General features: G+C 41.6%; 1 protein-coding gene across 4 annotated transcripts; it reads left to right on the top strand.

Moving 5' to 3' along the window:
• Positions 1 to 132: 132 nt before the first annotated feature.
• LOC135496470 (hydroxylysine kinase-like) lies at positions 133 to 17410 on the top strand. Of its 4 annotated transcripts, none has more exons than XM_064785803.1 (7): positions 133 to 181; positions 499 to 638; positions 12880 to 13173; positions 14098 to 14220; positions 14503 to 14636; positions 15851 to 16025; positions 16612 to 17410. In XM_064785803.1, exons 3-7 carry the CDS (start codon positions 12885 to 12887, stop codon positions 17094 to 17096), a joined length of 1206 nt encoding a protein of 401 aa, XP_064641873.1. In that variant the 5' UTR covers positions 133 to 181; positions 499 to 638; positions 12880 to 12884; the 3' UTR covers positions 17097 to 17410. The 4 variants fall into 4 exon arrangements, with proteins under 4 accessions (XP_064641873.1, XP_064641876.1, XP_064641875.1 ...); XM_064785806.1 differs by having other exon boundaries at positions 165 to 181; positions 526 to 638; XM_064785805.1 differs by lacking the exons at positions 133 to 181; positions 499 to 638 and adding an exon at positions 12698 to 12791.
• The last annotated feature ends 2822 nt before the right edge of the window (positions 17411 to 20232 follow it).

Here is a 20232-nt window from a genome sequence, read left to right as displayed (position 1 = left end):
ATAAAGGACTTAATACTGTTGATCTGTTTCAATTGTCCGCCTAATGAGCGTGACTATTCGAGATGGATAATAAGTATCGTATGTATGGGACGACATAATTATACGTGCATCATTTGCGGAACCGACACCGAACTGGAGGTATTGGTTGTCTCACCTAGCACCTCGAGGGTGGGGCTGAAATGTAAGTCAAATCCGTGCCGACAGTCGAGGTTTTGGCGGAATGGCACCTCAGCCCAGAGTCGTGTTTGGAGAGACAGGCAAACTGACAGTGGGGTTTAGATTTCTATTTTAAAACACTTCGAACTAAACATTTAAATGTGGTTTTGGCTGCGTTTTCATTACTTCCATATTTTGCACCAACCCAAGCGGTTTTGGTTGTCCAACCATAGGCGCTGCCGTCAAAACGCGGCACAGTTGGCACATATAGTGGGTACACGTAATACGTACACAGTGTATGCACTGAAAACTATGGTTTATTTGTTATCAATGTGTTTTTAGAATAGAAGATCAATTCTGTATCATTAGTCGGATATCCCCATGCATCCTGCGCCGTGTGTTAAAAAACAAGCTGGAGCTGCTTCCTGCAACTGCTTTAATTGGCCGCAGCGGGACCGCGAAGAATCCTTGTCCTTTTCGAGGTAAGAATACCATTCATCATATTCTTTCGATCTGCAGACGACTTTTTCATGAAATCTCCGTACTTGGTATAAAACTAGCATGCGTGTTTCTGAGGGAATTGACTTATTTGAGGGTCAGGGGGTGAAATATAGCCAAGAACAATGTCGTTTTTTCAAAACGTATCTTCCCACTTCATGCCTGAAGTTGTTCAACGGAAAAGTCGGAGCATCAAATCCAATGACAACTACACTCCGGCTCGCGGGCGGATAAATGGCCGCAAAAATCCAAAATGGTCGCTAGCTGCAACAACGGGCCCTATCTTCAAAACACGTATGACAGTATTTAAGGCGTACGTTACAAGGGTTTTGATTTTTTTAAAGTTGAGATTTGCGTACACGTACGATTACATGTCCATTCGAGCTCCATGAACGAATATTGCAGCAAAATCATCGCATGGCAAATAATTCATTTCACGCTGAAGGCTCTCACCGTTCGTTAAAAATCTGAAATTTATAATTGAATTTGAAAAATTTCAATTGCGTATAAATACGTTCAGCATATAAATTTCAACATTTCCGTTGTGCAGAGAGATATACAAATACTACATGTACCAAGTTACAGCTAAGTTTCACGCATGAAAACTGCTCTTCGACAACTGTAGTTCTTTTTTCCTGATCCACGATTTTTATACCAATGGCGTGCCAAACATGGCGATAGTAGTCCGATTGTTTTTCGCCGGAATATCCCTCCCGAACCTAATGGCCCCTTCAGGCGACAGCACTGAGATACAAATGAATAGTCCCCTCAGGCACGTGCACTTAAGATTTAATTTTCTTCGGTGTTTCTAATTTAGGTTGTGGATCTGAGTATCCTGACGTTCCGTAAATGCATTGGGTGCGCCGCTGTGTAATCTATAGCGGTACTTCGCGTGCGGTGAAGTCAATGAACCCTCCAGCGAAATTTCCGTTAGGTTTGCTGTACGAACCTCGTTCATGTGGCTGTAATTGGAAGCTGTGGTGGATGCGCTTGTCCCCCACGTCACAGTCAGTCAAAATACTCGCCGTGTATTTATACAAGCAAATGTTGATGACACCTTAATCGTTCGTTGTGGAGAATAGGCAGGTTTCTTAATTCGTACGAACCACGAAGTACGGAGAACGAAGGTCTGTGGTATAATCAAGTACTGTGCTAGTTTATTTACGCGACACTTGTAAGTCATTTTTTATACTTATGAAGTTGTTGGAGGAATAGGGGGTATTTTAAAACAAGTTGTCGAAATGGGCATTTACGTACATGTACTTTATACTTGTTTGCAAGACTTGCGAAATCTGCCTAATCAGTGAGTATGACAGCAATTTATTTACTCTTGGAACAGCAATGATCTACCGAAAAAGAGTTAAACGCAACCTTATTCTCGGACATTTATTTCAGTGCAATATCGATGTGTTTGACAAGCACTGTACCGTATTTAATTTGTGTTTGTATTCGTAACGCATGCCGATGTAGATGGGCGTAATAGCGACTTTAGGATTGTCGCACACCGCTGATAAATCGGCCCGTCGGACTGGTGGTGACGTTCACTTGGAAAAATCCCTGATTACTAGATATCAAAAAGTGCATCAGAAAGTGCGTTGCACATGTGTATGCATCTATCTGAGTTTACGATACTGATGGACAGGAAAGTTTAGAATGGCCTCATCACCAAATTCTGAATTGCATATTCTGTCCTTGTCCGCTTTTTTAAAGGGAGTTTATAGGCAGCAGCCAAGTAGGCAAGATTCAGTTACAAAAAATCGCCGATAGGGGTCTCTCATCTCGCAGTATCGAAACTATTAACGCTTGCACCAGGAATAATATTCATCGCTTAACAAAACAAAACCTAGTCCCTTGACTGCGTATGTTAGTTACATGAAGACCAATTTCACCCATTTATCGCTGCCTAGTCCCCCTTTAAGGTCTGATTCGACCATTAGCTGTGGTGTCGCCGGCCACACATTTGATCAATCCACCAACCAATAACAATTTACGTAGGTCATTTTGGCAGGGCAAGAAGTAAATCATTCTGATTTAGTGTTCCTCTTCGTGACGACGGCGGACAGGATGGATGAGAAGTAAACAGTTTTCCGGACCTTATTGCGTGACCACTTGGGTATGAGATATGTTGGTTTTTCATACAAAATTGGCTTCCAGCAGGACCGTAACTTCTCCAAACGGGACATTTAAAAACAAACAATGAACTGCAGTAAACAATGCACTGGAACCATAGGCCGGCCTCAAATTCACAAGCCATGACCACAACCGCCTCGCAACACTGGCGAAAGTCATTATTAGAGAGCGTTATGATACAAATAGCGGCGCATGGTGGCAAGCAGTGTTATTATCTTCCTTGCCTGATAATTACCACGGACGACATGTCGTCCCTTTTACGGTATATCTCGTGTGCCTGTACCACAATTCGCTGTAATAATAACGATCATTTTGCCAATACTTGTCATATCGTTTTCATATGATCGTCTATGGATGTGAAGAGTATCCCGGGTGATGTAGCCACTTTCATATGCATGTATATGAAAGTGGCTATTACACAAATCTATGAAACATAGACGTCAAAATTGCCACTTGAAGTAAGGCTAGGAAATCTATGAAACACAGACGTCAAAAGTGCCACTGGAAGTAAGGCTAGGAAATCTATGAAACACAGACGTCAAAGTGCCACTGGAAGTAAGGCTAGGAAATCTATGAAACATAGACGTCAAAATTGCCACTTGAAGTAAGGCTAGGAAATCTATGAAACACAGACGTCAAAAGTGCCACTTGAAGTAAGGCTAGGAAATCTATGAAACACAGACGTCAAAAGTGCCACTTGAAGTAAGGCTAGGAAATCTATGAAACACAGACGTCAAAAGTGCCACTGGAAGTAAGGCCAGGAAATCTATGAAACACAGATGTCAAAAGTGCCACTGGAAGTAAGGCTAAGAAATCTATGAAACACAGACGTCAAAAGTGCCACTTGAAGTAAGGCTAGGAAATCTATACTGGAAGTAAGGCTAAGAAATCTAAGAAACACAGACGTCAAAAGTGCCACTGGAAGTAAGGCTAGGAAATCTATGAAACACAGACGTCAAAAGTGCCACTGGAAGTAAGGCTAGGAAATCTATGAAACACAGACATCAAAAGTGCCACTGGAAGTAAGGCTAGGAAATCTATGAAACACAGACATCAAAAGTGCCACTGGAAGTAAGGCCAGGAAATCTATGAAACACAGACGTCAAAAGTGCCACTCGAAGTGAGGCTAGAAAATCTATGAAGCACAGACGTCAAAAGTGCAACTGGAAGTAAGGCTAGGAAATCTATGAAACACAGACATCAAAAGTGCCACTCGAAGTAAGGCTAAGAAATAGAGATTGTTGTCGGCTCAGGTAGCCTTGAAAAGCTATTTCCCACGGGGTACTCATTTCACGGTCGACAGAACTCTCAGTTCGCTATCATAATGTAGTCACAAGTTATAACGATCGCCTTCGGCGAACAGGTGGGAGGTCTTCTACAAACAGCCAAATAAACAAGAGAGAAAATTTCAATTTCATTACTTCTGAGCTGTGTTTGTTTAAGCTGGGGGTTACAGTACGGGATCATGGTGTAATCACAGTATTTAAGTCAAGCTTCAACTTTACCATTGTGTAGACACATATACAAATACTGTAAATACCAATACAGGAACTACGTGTACTTTACAAAGGCTAACATCTTCATCCGTCTTTGTGAAAAACGAAGTAAGACTAACTTTGCGAAGCGCGGCGTAGGCAGCAATTAAGTGGAACTAGCCCCCAATGTACAAAGAGGGTTACGAAAACGTTGATACTTTCAAAGCAAAACCAAAAAGTCTCGCATAAGCTATTATGCCAGTGGAAAGAAGCACGTTGACATTTTTGAACGAGGACCAAGTTTCCATGCTATTGTGCTACTCAAGAGACTCATTATTGTTTTAATTTGAATTTTCGAATGTCGATTTATTATTTCCTTTTGCCTAATCGAACATCAAATTAATATTTCTCAACGGCCACTAAACAGGCTTGAAGGCAATTTAATATAAAATCATTGATTAAACTTAAAAGCAGTTTGATTTGAATCTATATCGAAATCCGCTATTCTTAAAGTTAAATCGATCGGTCGTTTTTGGTTTGCCCGAATATTTGTACACTTTTCAATTATTGGAATTGTCCGATCAATATTTTCAATCGACTCTTGAAGCGCATGCAATTTTTAAGTAAATCGCTCCAAATGTTGCCGGTGATTGGATCTTAAAAGTCTAATGGACTTTACTGAAGGCGGGTAGGCTGATGCAAGGGTATTCAAGGAGCCTTTCAAATAAATTTGTTTGACTCTGGTATTACCAAGTTGTTGGCTGTCCAGTCACTTCCATTCTACAGAATAACAGTTCCTACTACATGTAAGAACGAAAAAATTTAAAATTTGACTGAATAATTACCATGCTATTTCGATTTTAATCCCAACTCGACCCGAGTGAGGAATGCGAAGTGTTGCTCATTTTTCTACTGTCTAACATGTCTGTGAGTTGAAACATAATGAAAAAAAAGTGTCAGATTCTTTCTAGCAATGAAACAGGAGATGAACTAACCACTTCGTTCAAGGTAACGTCAAAATAACTTAAACCAGACCCCGTTTGCCATTAACTTAAGTTGACGTTAAGTCTGATAAAACACCAGTTTAAGTTTAACGCTAGTATAAGTGACAAAATTTGCTTTAAACAAACAGGCCCGGCGATAGTAAATACTGGTATCAGCCGATTATCCACGCGTCCAGGTTCCGTCGAAAGGAAATTGTACAAAATCTTTTATAAAACAGTAAAAATCATTCTCCAAAGTAGACATAGTACTTGTACATGTAGAACCGCCTCATCGCACTACTATTACTGCGCGGGGTGTGAGTTAACATACCCCTAAATGCATCGAACTAGTTCGTACCACCATCAAAATGAGAGTCAATATTTAATATACCGGCCAAAGGTATCAATTTTCATCCTCCAAAGCAGATATCATATTCCAGCACTCGTCTACTATTGCGTTGGAGTGCATGACGTGTATGATCAATATCATGGGGTATTGCGTGTAGTGTCTCTTTTTTCTACCAAACCGACGTTTTGCGACACTGATCCGGATCAATTGAAAGTAATTCTCATGGCATTACAAATGCTTAGTTGCACTAAAAACGAATATAGACTTGACATTTCGTAGAAAAGTCATTTTGTACCTGGCGCAAGAAACTGATGAGGTGAGCTAGAAAAAGTAACAATACAATGTTTGAATCAATGCTGTTCTGGACTTCGGATTATTTGCATCCCTTCTGACGAGTCCAAGTTGCAAACAGCAAACTGTGGTATAATTTTGGTTAAAAAAAGATATTGGAAAATGTCCCTACCTTTCTTGCTGCCAGTCTGATGATATAATCCACGAATTAAGATCCTTTTTGTCAACGTCTTTCATTAACTCCAACTATCAAAGCAACCTCTCGCTTGGTTACCCAATTGAATTCAACAGTTTATTTTGCTGGAGAAAGTGAGTCACGCGTTCTATGGTGAGACTAGGTCGAGAGAACATGATAGACAGCGAGAAGCTGCAACAACAGTGCGATATCAACGCGATTCGAGCGACATGGAGAGGACGGCGGAGACGGCTTAAGTTGATATGTGTCCCGTTGATGGCACTTCATACAGCAGTTTATGACATCGCGACTCGAGAGAGTTTGTCAGCAATAGCTTTGTATGGGTGAAAATAGTTTACACGTCTTGGTCTTTGGACTTACTGAAAACTAGCAACACGTTGGACAGTCCATGGTTCCAAAACTATAGCAACACGTCAATGGCTGGGCTGCAGACCAGCAACTCGTCTGTCTTTGAACTGTCGATGGCTGCAAAACTAGCAACACGTTTGACTTTGAACAGTCAATGGCTGAAAACTAGCAACACGTTTGTCTTTGAACAGTCAATGGCTTAAAACTAGCAACACGTTTGTCTTTGAACAGTCAATGGCTGAAAACTAGCAACACGTTTGTCTTTGAACAGTCAATGGCTGAAAACTAGCAACACGCTTTGACTTTGAACAGTCAATGGCTGAAAACTAGCAACACGTTTGTCTTTGAACAGTCCATAGCACAAAAACTGGCCGCCCGTTTCCGCACCGTTTCCCACATGAAGTGTAAAGATGAAATGTATGTAAAAGTAGATGTACAGCTGTCCTGTCTCAAAGCACTTCCCATCATTCCCCAGCCTAATCCAGAAACCTTTCTGCTGAAACCAAGAATGCACACATTGCACTACTCCTGACCATGTCGGGACGAGTTAAGTAATTGCAACCCGAAGCATAACTGAAACATGACACAAGGACGGTCGTTTTATAGTCCCACCCTTTTTGATCCGATATAAGTCAGTGAAAGTCAAAATTTTTTAGGGATCTTCATTTCAAACAAAGGCCAACAAATTCTCGGAAACACCAAAACCTTCTGATAAACAGAGTGGGTACTTTATATAGGGTGTCCAAATAAAAATGTAAGCGGCACTATTCTTCAAAGTTTATTTTTAGGCAGGCGCAACAAGTTTATTTTTGCACAGTCAACGGCTGAAAACTAGCAACACGTTTGTCTTTGAACAGTTAAAGTGACTGAAGACCAGTAACACGGTGAGAGTTGTGCAGTGAAAACATAAGCGCCTGTCACCTCTGGAGGTCCAGCATACAAATTTATGTCCAGGATTCGATTCAAGGTCGGCCCCGGTACTCTTATGTGACAGAGAGGGCGGCCCTCTTCGACAGCGTAATTTTCCTTCAGGGTCTCCGGTTTCCTTCTACTTACATTACAATCGCCCGATGTATTGTTTACAAAGCTAATCATGTCCTTGTTGACACGGAGCTCTCACCTCAATATTTTTAAAATATAGCAACGGGTTTGTCTTTGAACAGTTAAAGGCCATATATCAAGGTTTGAAAACATGCTTGATACTCATGAAATATGTTGAGGGTTAAAAAAACAAGATCCCAGACATTAAAAAAATTCTAATAATAAAGTCATTATTTAGTTATTTCAATTTTCAATTTTAAACTATTTGAATTTCCCACCACACACAACTTTAGATTAGTTCCACATGTGGCCGCTAGGGATTTTTTGATGACGTAGATCAGGTCAGTCAGAACAAAGCAAGATGGCTTCCGCATACAGTTCAGAGAGTGAGAGCAGTGAATTTAAGGATGTTTTGGTCGATACAGAAGGATATTTAAACGTTGAGCCGTACATGTTCGAGCCATTAATATCACTAGATCATAATGAGAGTGATCATTCGGACGAAAGTGATTAGAATTTGTGGTTAATCAATTTGCATGGCAGACCTGCCGATATAGCAAAGAAGACATTGATAGACGGTTGCAGATGCATAACATGTATGATTTTTGAACAGACTAATGTTGCACAATATTGTTTCGCCTCGTCAGTGTTGTATCGCCAGTTATGTCATGACGCTGAACTACTATTGAAAAGTGACGGTATTATGCACAATCATCTTGACGTGACGATATAATGCCGTGCAACGTTAGATAGGCCTAGATGTCAGATGACAATAATCTGTCATTGACAGTGGCTGTCACTGACACTGACCTGTGTCGCTGTCACCTTGCTATGGCTGGAACACAAGAAGACACTATGCGGTATCACAGGCCCCAATAGGGCCTACACATTATGTATAACAACCGACCTCGGCAGCCTCGGGCATTAAATGCAATTGACATGGTTGGAACAGCTGTTTTTAACAAGTGGCATTTAATATTCAGTTGGATGCAGATATCCGGCTTCATGTGATAATCCGTATCGATAAAGTGATCACTGCAAAGTTTGGCCGAAGGCCCAGGCTTCCAACACTCCAAACGTTTGCACTTCCGAATCCACAGCTTCCTCCTCTCTCGTTCAACTGGCTTTGGAAATTCATGAAAATGGGTCCCATCCGTCATTCGATTGTTCTTTGTGCTATCCTTGACACAATTCGGAGCCACACAATACACCATAGTGAATGAAACACATTACTTCCAGGTGTGCATAATTAATTAAGGCCCTCCTGCTTTTATGATTGCATGACATGTACAGTTAACCTGATCTACATCACAACTTTTGCTGAACCCGCCGCCTGGCTCTAACAAGCCAGTTGCTAGCCTGATTAGGTAATCAAGTTGTCAAACACATAATTGGCTATATCTTCAAAATGGATGGAGCTAATTGCATTTGGTTTTCTGTATTGTATAAAGTGTTAGGTACACTTTTGAAATCGTCTTACAGCAGAAAATGGCAAAAAACCTTGATATATGGCCTTTAATGGCTAAAAACTAGCAACGCGTTTGCCTTTCAACAGTCCATTGCTGCAAAACTAGCAACGAGTTTGTGTTTCAACAGTCCATGGCTAAAAACTAGCAACGCGTTTGCCTTTCAACAGTCCATTGCTGCAAAACTAGCAACACGTTTGCCTTTGAACAGTCCATTGCTGCAAAACGAGCAACACGTTCGTCTTTGAACAGTCAATGGCTGAAAGTTATAGAAACACGGTCGTTCGAAATTCCCTTTAAGGTATTTCTGTTACCATTCCGTATAGAAGATTAACATTTTTGTTGCATTCGGCGATCTTGCCGTATCAAAAACCCTAGCTCACGCTTCAGCTGCCACGCTTTGACATCTTGACGTCTTAAAGTGGGGCAGGCTATAAATCCCATCTCGACTCAATCATTCAATTGCTCTTATCAATTTTCCAAACGAATAGATTTAGATCATGGCGTCTCCCTGGTTGATGCGGCCTTGGCCTGATTTCAGCTAAAGTCAAGATTGAGCCATTCTACAGGCACTAAATTCACGCTTAGAAAAAGGGGTGCTATAGGGGTAGAATAGGGGTGCTATGGCACTTAGTAGAACCCCGAGGTGCTGGTTGGAACCCCAGGCAGAGGAATGGTGCATAATTGGAGCTAAAATGTAGCTAAAATGTTGTCAGTGTACACAGGGCTTAATTTTGGGACTTGAACAACAGGGGTTGAGACAAGGGGGTTGTGCCCACAGCTCGGGTGAGGTGCGTGGGGACATACATGTAGCTTAGAAGCTGCAGCCAGCGGTCTTCTGCAAAATTAACTAACTGATTCTAGTGAAATATGACGATTTGATTGTGTGGAAATAAACTTGACACCGATAAAAATCAGTAAACAATGGAAGCGTTTTTAAATTTCGAGACACATACGTTTAAACTTTTACGTCTTTTATTTCCTTGCCTATTTGCATGTTTAACATTAAATCGTTTTTTAATGGTTACACTTTGGCTCACTTAGCCAAATATCGTGGGATCTCAAAAACGAAAATGTGTCAAAATTTGCCAACGATAACAAGAAGTAATTAATCACAGTACATTTTCATCAGCAATAAGTATCTTTTTAATTTACTTTCCTAACCCGAGTTGCATTTTAACCAACTTTTTATAGGAATTTGTATTGAAATGTGTTGCTTCCCCGACATCATGGGACATGTAAGATCTATTCAGATTTGCTCATGATCGACAACATATTTAACAAGCAAGTCAGGTATATATCTTGGGATGCAGTTAACAGATTACTCTTATATGTATCCGCATCATCTAGGGGCTATCATTATGTCTATCGTCGCCAAGGGTATAATTTTTTCTTCTCGACATTCTATCTCATCCGTAAAAGGAAGCAGTGAAATCGGACGAAGGCTCATTGAAGCAGTGCACGTCACTTCGAAGGAACATTTCTGTTTTCTAATAAAATGATTCTGTTGCTCTGGGGTGATTAACAACACATCTTTCCAACACGGAGAATTAAGTTCCTGATCTCCCTACCTTTTTGCGTAAGGTACCAAATTCTGAGAATAGGGGGCTTTTAGTATTTATTTATTTCTGGTGATACATACCTACTCAGTTATACCGACAGTCCATTAAATATTCGTAGATCAGCGGACCGCCTTTTTCACCATGTGACTGTGGTAATGCTACTCACGTGGTACATATAAGCCCCGGCAACATTTTAATATTCATTTATCGGGGTCAGTTCACTGTATTGCAAATGTGGTCTGACTTAAGTATGTTCAATAGCGCGTGTCGGCGGGTTTTATGCCTCACGGATTGGCTTCAAAAGGCGATATTCAGGCTGTTTGTAATACAGGGTGTTCCAAAATAAACGTTCCAATGAACCCTGCTGGCGGTCAAGCAACAACTTGCTGATGATCATTGCTTTTATCAAAAAAATCAATAAGCTTTATGGGCATTTAGCTATGAACAGAGGGTGCATTGTTACCGGTATGCCAAGGGTAATAGAAAAAGATTGGTGGCAATTTCCTTTTCCTTGATTCATTTTGTCAGACATGAAAGACTAAAATTAAAATGTAAAGATTCATTTTTTATTCAACAGTTGATAAATCCTGAACAAACAGGTTCTCAAACAAAAACAACATTCTTACATAACAATTCCAACACATTGACATCTTAAGTCAACAAATCAACTAATTAATGTCAATCTCGTCATCAAATCCAAGTCCATCTTCTTCAAAATCGTCCATCTCCTGATTGTCTAATAGCAAATCATGGTCAGCTGCTGCTCCATCATGCATAAGCCCGGCCACGTCCCACGACCTCACGATGGCCTCACGCACTATTGCATCCCATGACCTTGAAACAATGTTCAAAACGGTTTCCAATCGAATTTTTGGACTTCCATTTGCATCCGTTTTTTTCCCACCGTTTCCATTCGTTGCGCGTTCTTGATTTGAAGGCCCGCATAACTGTACAATCCAATGGTTGCACAATCGAGGTACACCCAGGGGGAATGTACTGAGTAACGACATTAACATCAGCGGCTTGAAGTTGAAATTCTTCCTGCAGATGAACACGACAGCGATCCATTATCAATAACGAATTGTCCTCTACCTCCTCTCTTTCGATTCCATCAACAAAAGGACAGAAAACCTCATTGAGCCAGAACTTCAAAGCTTCCTGTCTAATCCATCCAGTTGGCGTTCCAATCACCTGAAAATACAGGAAACCTGGTGAACGCCTAGTGTTTTATTTTACAACACAGTGAATGTGCTTCAGAAATTGAAAGACATCAATTTTTACTGTTTTAATACATGTCTAATACACCTAGGTATACTGGGGCAAAAAATGATGACTGAGGCAACGTGCAAGACAAACTTAGACGCCTGCCGTTTAGTTGAGTGTTTAACTATAAACAGAACACATGTTTTTTTCATAATTTGTGTTTTGAAATTAAACACATCTTGAGTAAAAAACGTGTCATAAGTGTTTTGAAACTGCAACAGAAATAACATGTAAATGTGTTTTCTTTAAAAACATCCAGATTTACAGTGCAGCCAGAAAAACTGGTACATGTCTTCAGTTGTCTAACACTAAGATAAATTTACAATTGATAGTCATCGAACCAACATTTCATACTTTTATTTACAATTTTTATAGCAAAGCGGTGTTTGTCGGGATTGAAAAGAAATCAATTTTTTACCTACCCGTACATTATCAGGACAATTCTGCCGCAGTCACCGTACCAATGGGCCTTCCTGTGCAGCTTTGATGATGACAAAAGCTGGCGCTTTTTCTCCTTCTATGTTACAGCAAAGTGCGACTGTACACCCCAGCTTATGGTTCCCTCTGCTGCTCTTGATGTTAATTTGTGTTTGGCCATTTTGTAATGATTGCACACATTAAGTCATGGGCGTGGGTCACTATGTACCTACTGGTTGCACCAGCGATCGGCCAAGATCAAAACATTCACAGAAGGTCTTGGACTCCCCATACGAGACTTAGAAACTAGATTCATATCACTTTTCCAATGCACTTGACCAACTCCGATTAATGAATAGGAGCATTGCAACTTTAATGTTGGGACACCCTGTATTTCAAACAACCTGAATATCGCCTTGTAAAGCCATGGAGGTATTATTAATACCTCCATGGTAAAGCCAATCCGTGAGGCATGAAACCCGCCGACACGGCTATTGAACAGACTAAAATGTTGCCGGGGCTTATATGTACAACGTGAGTAGCATTACCACAGTCACATGGTGAAAAAGGCGGTCCGCTGATCTACGAATATTTAATGGACTGTCGGTATAACTGAGTAGGTACAGTATGTTTGATGTGTCTCATCATCACCAAAGATCAGTAAGATTTCTATTATAACAATTTTTTCTTTCTTTCTCTTACAGCTATAATGGTAGAACCACTGACAAATGGGACAGCCTACTGCGAGTCCGAGGACCACTTCAAACCCGACGAATGTATTCGTTCGTCAATCTCGGAGACTCAAGCCCGAGACTTGGCCAAACGACTCTACGGCCTCACCGTCACTAGCATTCGACAGTTCAATGGTTACCATGACAGGAATTTCTACCTGACTGTAGACCAAGATTGCAGTAATCCGCACATTGATGAGGTGTTGCCCCACGGATACGTTCTCAAAATCATTAACACGCTTGATAGTAAGACACCTGAACATTTGGGTAAGTTCTATCATACTGCTTGTTCTATCCCATTCAATATAGGGCGTTTACACGATACTAAACCAAACCAGACCCGACCAGACTAGACCTGGCACACTACAACAGGTGTAGCGGATCGGGGCCTATTTCAATGGGCTACGACAAGACCAGATCAGATCACATCGCTCACGACGTCACGTTTGCGTGGCAGACGTGACCAATCTAGGCCGATCCGAAACGATCCAGATCGGTTTGGTGCTGTGTAAATGGCCCTTATATCACATTGTTTTGAAGGATAATTTAGTTCGATCTTATACTGTTGGTAATTGTGCTTTGCCATTTATTACCATGACTTTTTCCTGTGTGTAATGGCCAATCGCTACCATGACTTCCTGGCCGTAGTGGCTAATCAGACGCCCTATGTCTTTCGCGTTTGGCGAAGGAAGCTGGATTGAGGCTTCTGCCTGACTAATAGAGACTGGAAGTCTCTTGTCGTGTGAAAGCATTCGCAACTTTCCTCAAGCAGCAGTTTCGGATTTCCTGACAGGTATTGATGACCAATCAGAAGAAAGCTATCATGCTTGTTCGGCACAGACAGCAAGGCCATGATCACATACGGCGGTTTTGATTGGTCAAAACCTGTCACCTGACAGGGAGTTCCACGTGACTTCTACTTGAGGAAAGTGGCGAATGGTTTGAAAGTGTCGAGTAGTTCTGAATATCCTATAAAGTGCGGTCGAACCATGTCCTGGATATATTGTAGCTGAGCAATGGCAGGAAGTTTGAGGTGAAATGACTGCGAGGTTTTTACTCCCGTGTAATGATTTTTCTGTGACTTTGGAGAAGACACTGCTGGATGCCAATTCTGCATGAAAAACCAACATATCTAAGCCCAAGTTGTCCCTTTAAATCGTTCGTGCGAACATCTTCTATTTTCCTCTCCAGATGCCCAATCCAGTCTTCTCCGCCATATTCATGCCAAGATGCCCGGATGTTGTCCACTTCCGGTGAAGAATGTTGACGGGAACTTCTCCTCGCTGGAAACAATATTACAAGGAGGTCAAAATGGTAAGAAAATGTTTGAGTATATGTAATAATGAAAAGAATATAATCAAATTTTCGGTTATTCTGGCCCTTATAGTTAAAAAAATTACGCCAAGCCCAATACAGGCTACATTGTCTTTATAAAACAAAGCCCGCTCGCACTCATATAGGCCAAAATGTCCATGTTCTACTGTCTTATCAAAGGGTTATCAGGGCAAATCTTGATAACATCGACCCTCATGAAAGCTTTTCATGGGTTGAACCGGCAAGGGCAACGAAACGTGATGGCACTTATCTCAATTCCAGGCACCGGCACCCAGCATATCGTTCGTCTCCTCTGTTTCATTCCCGGGGTTGTCTTCCATCAAATGCCGCAGCCAGACTATGATATTTATTACGATGCGGGCCAGTTCCTCGGCAGGCTTGACATAGCGATCAAGGTATGTCACAGACTCGATTTATTGGCCTTTTTTTATCTGAGCTATACCAAACTTGATAAATGTGAAGCCAGTATTATAAACGTTAAAGGTAACTGGTAAATTATACTGTAGCTAAGATATGGTTACTAGATCTATAGGTGTGTCCAAATGTTATCGGCAAAATACCAATTTACATGTTTTGATGAGGACGTGACTGCATACTCTAAAAACTCGGGGTACCAACAGGGTGCTACGACTTACAGAGCACCGTAAATGCTACTATGGAACCCTAAGGTGCCACCACGGCCCCCCTATGCTACCCCAAATCGTCATGGGGTGCTATGAAACAAAATTGAATGACTCGAGGTAAAATGAGGTTCCAATGCTTGGATGTTACTCCACCCATTCATCACTGTCCAGTCTGCAATTAAGTTGGCCAGAAGAAACTAGTCAAGGTAACTCGTACTGCAAGTGCATCCCTAAAGAAAGATTTCTATGGCACCCTAATGCTAGGGTGCCCTGTGGGTGGCACTAGCACCCTATAGGCCTAGTATATAGCACCCCACTTTAGGGTGCTGTATTCGCTGCCCACAGGGCACCGTAGGGTGCTATGTAAACTTCTCCTCAAGACCGAGTTTCAGGTACCATGACTTATTTCTTCTAACTAACTTGAAGATCAGACGGTGATGAATGAGTGGAGAAACAAATCAGCGTTGGGACTTCATTTTATATCTTGCTATTCAACTTTTTTTCATGGCACCCTTCTTCTCATACACACCAAAAGGTGCCATTGAAGCATCTTAGGGTGCTTTATCAGGCTGAAGCACCCTTTTTTTAGAGTTCGCACGTTTCATCTTATTATATATTTGATCAAATACATTTGTTTTTATACAAAGTATATGTATATTGATGGCCTAGTGTGGCGTTTTGTCTCTAGTCACTGTTTCGGTCCAAAAACCAAAACAACTCGGAGAACCTTAGCTGGTCCTGGAACCTGTTTTAAGAGTTTATTTCACGATTCGAGTTTTGGTAATTTTAAAGAACAAGCAATACGTAAGACAAGGAACCTGAATTGAGACGCGGGAGGCGGGGGGGGGGGGTCACGTGTTGGATCAGATTCTGGCCGAACATTGATTTTGATAAAACTTACATTCTATCGTTACATGTTCAACAATCAGATTAACTTTTTTGCAGAAAGAATGCGAAGCAGTTGAACTAGATATCTTCGTTTTCAGGATTTCTCCAGCCCTGCCTTCGAAGCTCGCTTCAACTGCTGGAGTATGTACTGGGTACCGAATTTGAAGAGGTGTACGTACGCGGTGAGGGACCCCAAAAGACGGGCATTGGCAGCGGAAGTCATTGAGGAATTTGTCGCGCAGGTCATACCAAATTATAACAAGCTTCAAAAAGGTATGGCAACACTCTTAAAGGACAACTTGCACTCCATCCGGCCTAGTGCATTGTTTAGTGTCAGTTCACTGATATTTCAATTATCCTGTTTAGAGAGGTCACGGTCCTACTGGAAGCCATATTTGTATGAAAAACCAGCATCTTATGCCCAAGTCATCCCTTTAAACAGGCAAATATTTCCCTATTATGGTTTCCGTTTCAACAAGTCAGATACATCATGATGTTCCATATTTGATTACATACTCGATTTGATACCGGCGTAGAAGTTTTATATTATGTCCTCTTTAAAAATTTATCCCTCCTTGGTGACATATTAAGTTATGTAAAGACTCAAGAACTTTTAATCCCTTATCAGAGACTAAAAGCGCATTGTATTAGAATCCTTTCTGTCCGAGACACTCTATCCTAGTACATTTAATGCTGTTACACCTGCATGACCAAAAAAAACTAGTGGTACATGTACATGTATCAATAGACACAAGAATTTACTTCATAATAAGGTCTTTATTCATTCTTGCTAGACAAACTAGTCTTTGTTAATTCTCGATTGACGGCAATTACTTTTGTTGCTGGGATTTTACTTCAGGCACAATCCATGGCGACTTTAACGAACAGAATGTCCTAGTTACGCCAAAAGACGGGATGGACAACGCAGACCCAACCACCGAAACAAAGTACAAGCATATTGGAATCATTGACTTTGGGGAAAACGCGAACGCTTGCTACGTCTTTGAAATAGGGTTATCAATGATGTATCTGTCCACCTGCAGCCGGAAGTTAGATTTCATCGAAGCCGGCGGCCATCTTCTTGCCGGATATTTGACCCATATGACCTTGAGTGACCTTGAATTTGACCTTTTGAGGACGGTTGTGGCGGCGCGTTACGCCCAGTCACTGGTGCTAGGAGAGTATTTCTACTCATTGGAGAAGAATGAGTACTGTTTGAGTACCAGCAGTGCCGGCTGGCTGCAGCTTGAGAAACTATGGGAGACGCCCAAGGAAAAAGTGATGGAGATCTGGTCCATGATTATTGAGCAGCGGAAAGATCAGCACCTGACTACTGAGCAGTAACAGGGTCGTCAGATAAGGTAAATTGGTGCAATATCCAAGCCCCAGTTCAAGTGTGGCCTCTGCGTGCAATAATGTGTAGGCCCTACTGTCAGCAATGTATCTAAGACTGAAATTGTATCAGGGCTATAATTTTACCACTTTACCTTACTGCAACATGATCAGGTCCAACATGTAGGTGCTAGCTCTAGACAAGCCATGAGATTTACAACTGGCGTCGAACAATAGGATAGGACACAAATTATTTGAGGACATCGATTCTCGTTACATGCCAAAGACTTTGGCGTTGGTTCTCTGCTCGCTCTCAGCGAACTACTGATAACTCACACGACGTAGTGAGTGTAATGGTTACGTGTATGTATAAAGTGTAAACAAAATTCATATATCCATCATGTCCATCGAATCTGAAAAAATTTGTGCAGACCCATGACAGTTCCGGTTCCGGTACAGTTTGTTGCATTCCATACGGGCCGCGCTTGCCGATCCTGCTTTCACGACGCACCGCAACCACAGTTACCATGATTCCCGTTGTTGACGCAATTATTTCATGACGTCATGAGCCATTGACCAATCACGCAAGTAGATTTATTCACACCGGCGCCACTGTCTTGAAGTGTATCTAAAAATCGTCTGCTAGAACATACAGGACAACAACGTCGGCGGAGACAGTTGTGACATTTCATTGCAGACGAAGTAAACGTCCTCTTCTTCTCGATTTACGTACTTTACTTCAAAAAGTCAGTTTAAACACTACTGCACAAATATAGAGTGGTCTTAAAGTTCCATTTGGATAGAGATTTGACGGACTGATTTGGAAATTCATTCCAACCATGCAACTGTTTCAGAAATGAGAAAAAGCTCCAGGGTGTCATGACATGCATGATGTGTCTTGCCTCTGCATTTTTGTACTCAGACATGTCAGAGGGCTCTCAACTTTCATATCATTGAAGAAATAATTCATTCCAATCTACAAGTATATCAATCACATCATTTATTTAAAAATCGTCTGCTAGGACATACAGGACGACGTCGGTGGAGACAGTTGTGACATTTCAATTTTCATTGCATAGAGATTTGACGGACTGATTTGGAAATTCATTCCAACCATGCAACTGTTTCAGAAATGAGAAAAAGCTCCTGGGTGTCATGACATGCATTATTTCACCACAAAGAGCTGCTTCTTTCAGCAGATATGAGACAGCTACCGGGGCCGGAACTATTTCTTTATGGGGCCTTATTGTTCAGCGTCTCCAAGGAATTCTATTTTTAGAGTCCAATGGGGGGGGGCTTCCCCCCAATATACTGACTAAAACCTGTCACTTTCAGAGAACGGGGGAGAGAGTGGTCTTAAAGTTCCATTTGGATAGAGATTTGACGGACTGATTTGGAAATTCATTTAAAAAACCATGCAACTGTTTCAGAAATGAGAAAAAGCTCCTGGGTGTCATGACATGCATTATTTCACCACAAAGAGCTGCTTCTTTCAGCAGATATGAGACAGCTACCGGGGCGGGAACTATTTCTTTATGGGGCCTTATTGTTCAGCGTCTCCAAGGAATTCTATTTTTAGAGTCCAATGGGGGGGGGGGGCTTCCCCCCAATGTACTGACTAAAACCTGTCACTTTCAGAGAACGGGGGAGGGGGTTTGGGGGACTCATCCCCCAATGTACTGGCTATATATGTCAGAAGGACAGTTGTGTGAGTTCACTAGAGATTGCTCTTTACATATTACAGCTGAGGTGGTATAGAAAAAAACCCTGGGAGTCTTGATGGTATACATTGGGGAAACAACAAAGTCGTTTCTTCAAGGTTACACTGCCTCGTGATATCTGGGGTCGGGTATGGTCGATGCCCTGGTGGTGCCATTGCCCGGGTTCGATGCCCTGTAAATGTCTCGATCGACGTCTTTCCAAGTGATTAAACATTTAATCAAGCATGTATGTATTTACTGCGAATGGGCACAAAGGGAATTATCTCTACATTCTCATGATCATTGTCTGATACAGAATGAAAATATTGTACCAAGTAGGAAATCTGGACGACTACATTTTGCCGATATTTGGATTGTTGGTTCGGAGGACGGAGAGACAACGCAAACAGTCATTGCAGGTGTAAGTGAAAGACCTTTTTCCAATCTGTTTTGATGTATTCCTGTAATTAGTTGTCACAAAAAAACATTTAGCTTCCAAGCGTTCAAAAAACTGAAATAAATGTTACGTCTAAATGTTATTACTTGTGAATTTCCTTTTTCTGTTGTTGCATGTCCCTTGGGCAGGGTTGTCGATGTAAAATTGACACAGCAATGGTTTATACCCCATGCCGAATTACCGGTAGTGAATGTCAGTTTTGGGTTGAGTGTCTTCCTCAAGCACATGAAGATGAAACAACATTGATCTGTCAAAGAATCGAATTCATGACCTCCCGATTACGAGCCCGGCGCTGAAACAACTGTGCCACTGGTCTCCCTATTGGTCATTGATTTAGCATGTTTAACCTTCAGATTCCAAATCAGAGTCATTAGCTCATTGAGAATACTCGAGTTGGGAGAAGATTTACAGTAACAATAGATCTGCCCGCCTACATTGAGGGTAGGAGTGCATTTTACCCCGTCTAGAAACCTCTTGAGAAAAGATCAGGGTCGAACCTGTTGTTATCAGGGTCGAACCTGTTGTTATATAACAACAGGTCCGACCCTGATCTTTTCTCAAGAGGTTTATAACAACAGGTCCCACCCTGATCTTTTCTCAAGAGGTTTCTAGACGGGGTAAATGCACTCCTACCCTCAATGTCAGCGGGCAGATAGCTATTGTTACTGTGAGGAGCAGATTTCGAGTATAATTTGTACCGTCATCGATGGGGCATCATGGTCATATAGAGGAGCTCAAGACCCGCAGAGCGCCCAGACAGTAGACTCCGGAGGAAGCCTGATCATGATTTCGTCATCCTATCTATCTTTCCTTCAGGGCTGTCACAGTTCATTGTATTACATCTCAAGATTAATCAGGCCGCCCCCTCCTTGCCTAAAGAGACATAGGAGACGGTTTAACGATCAAAGATGATGACAGTACGTCGTTGGCTCCTTGACTGAAGGTTACATAAGATCAATTATACGGCACCCTCTGCCTTAAACGATAGTAT

Source organism: Lineus longissimus, chromosome 12 (genome assembly GCF_910592395.1).
Source record: "Lineus longissimus chromosome 12, tnLinLong1.2, whole genome shotgun sequence".
Classification (NCBI taxonomy): Eukaryota; Metazoa; Nemertea; class Pilidiophora; order Heteronemertea; family Lineidae; genus Lineus; species Lineus longissimus.
The sequence above is the reverse complement of the archived record's forward strand: the minus strand, read 5'-3'. Positions and strand labels throughout refer to the sequence as shown.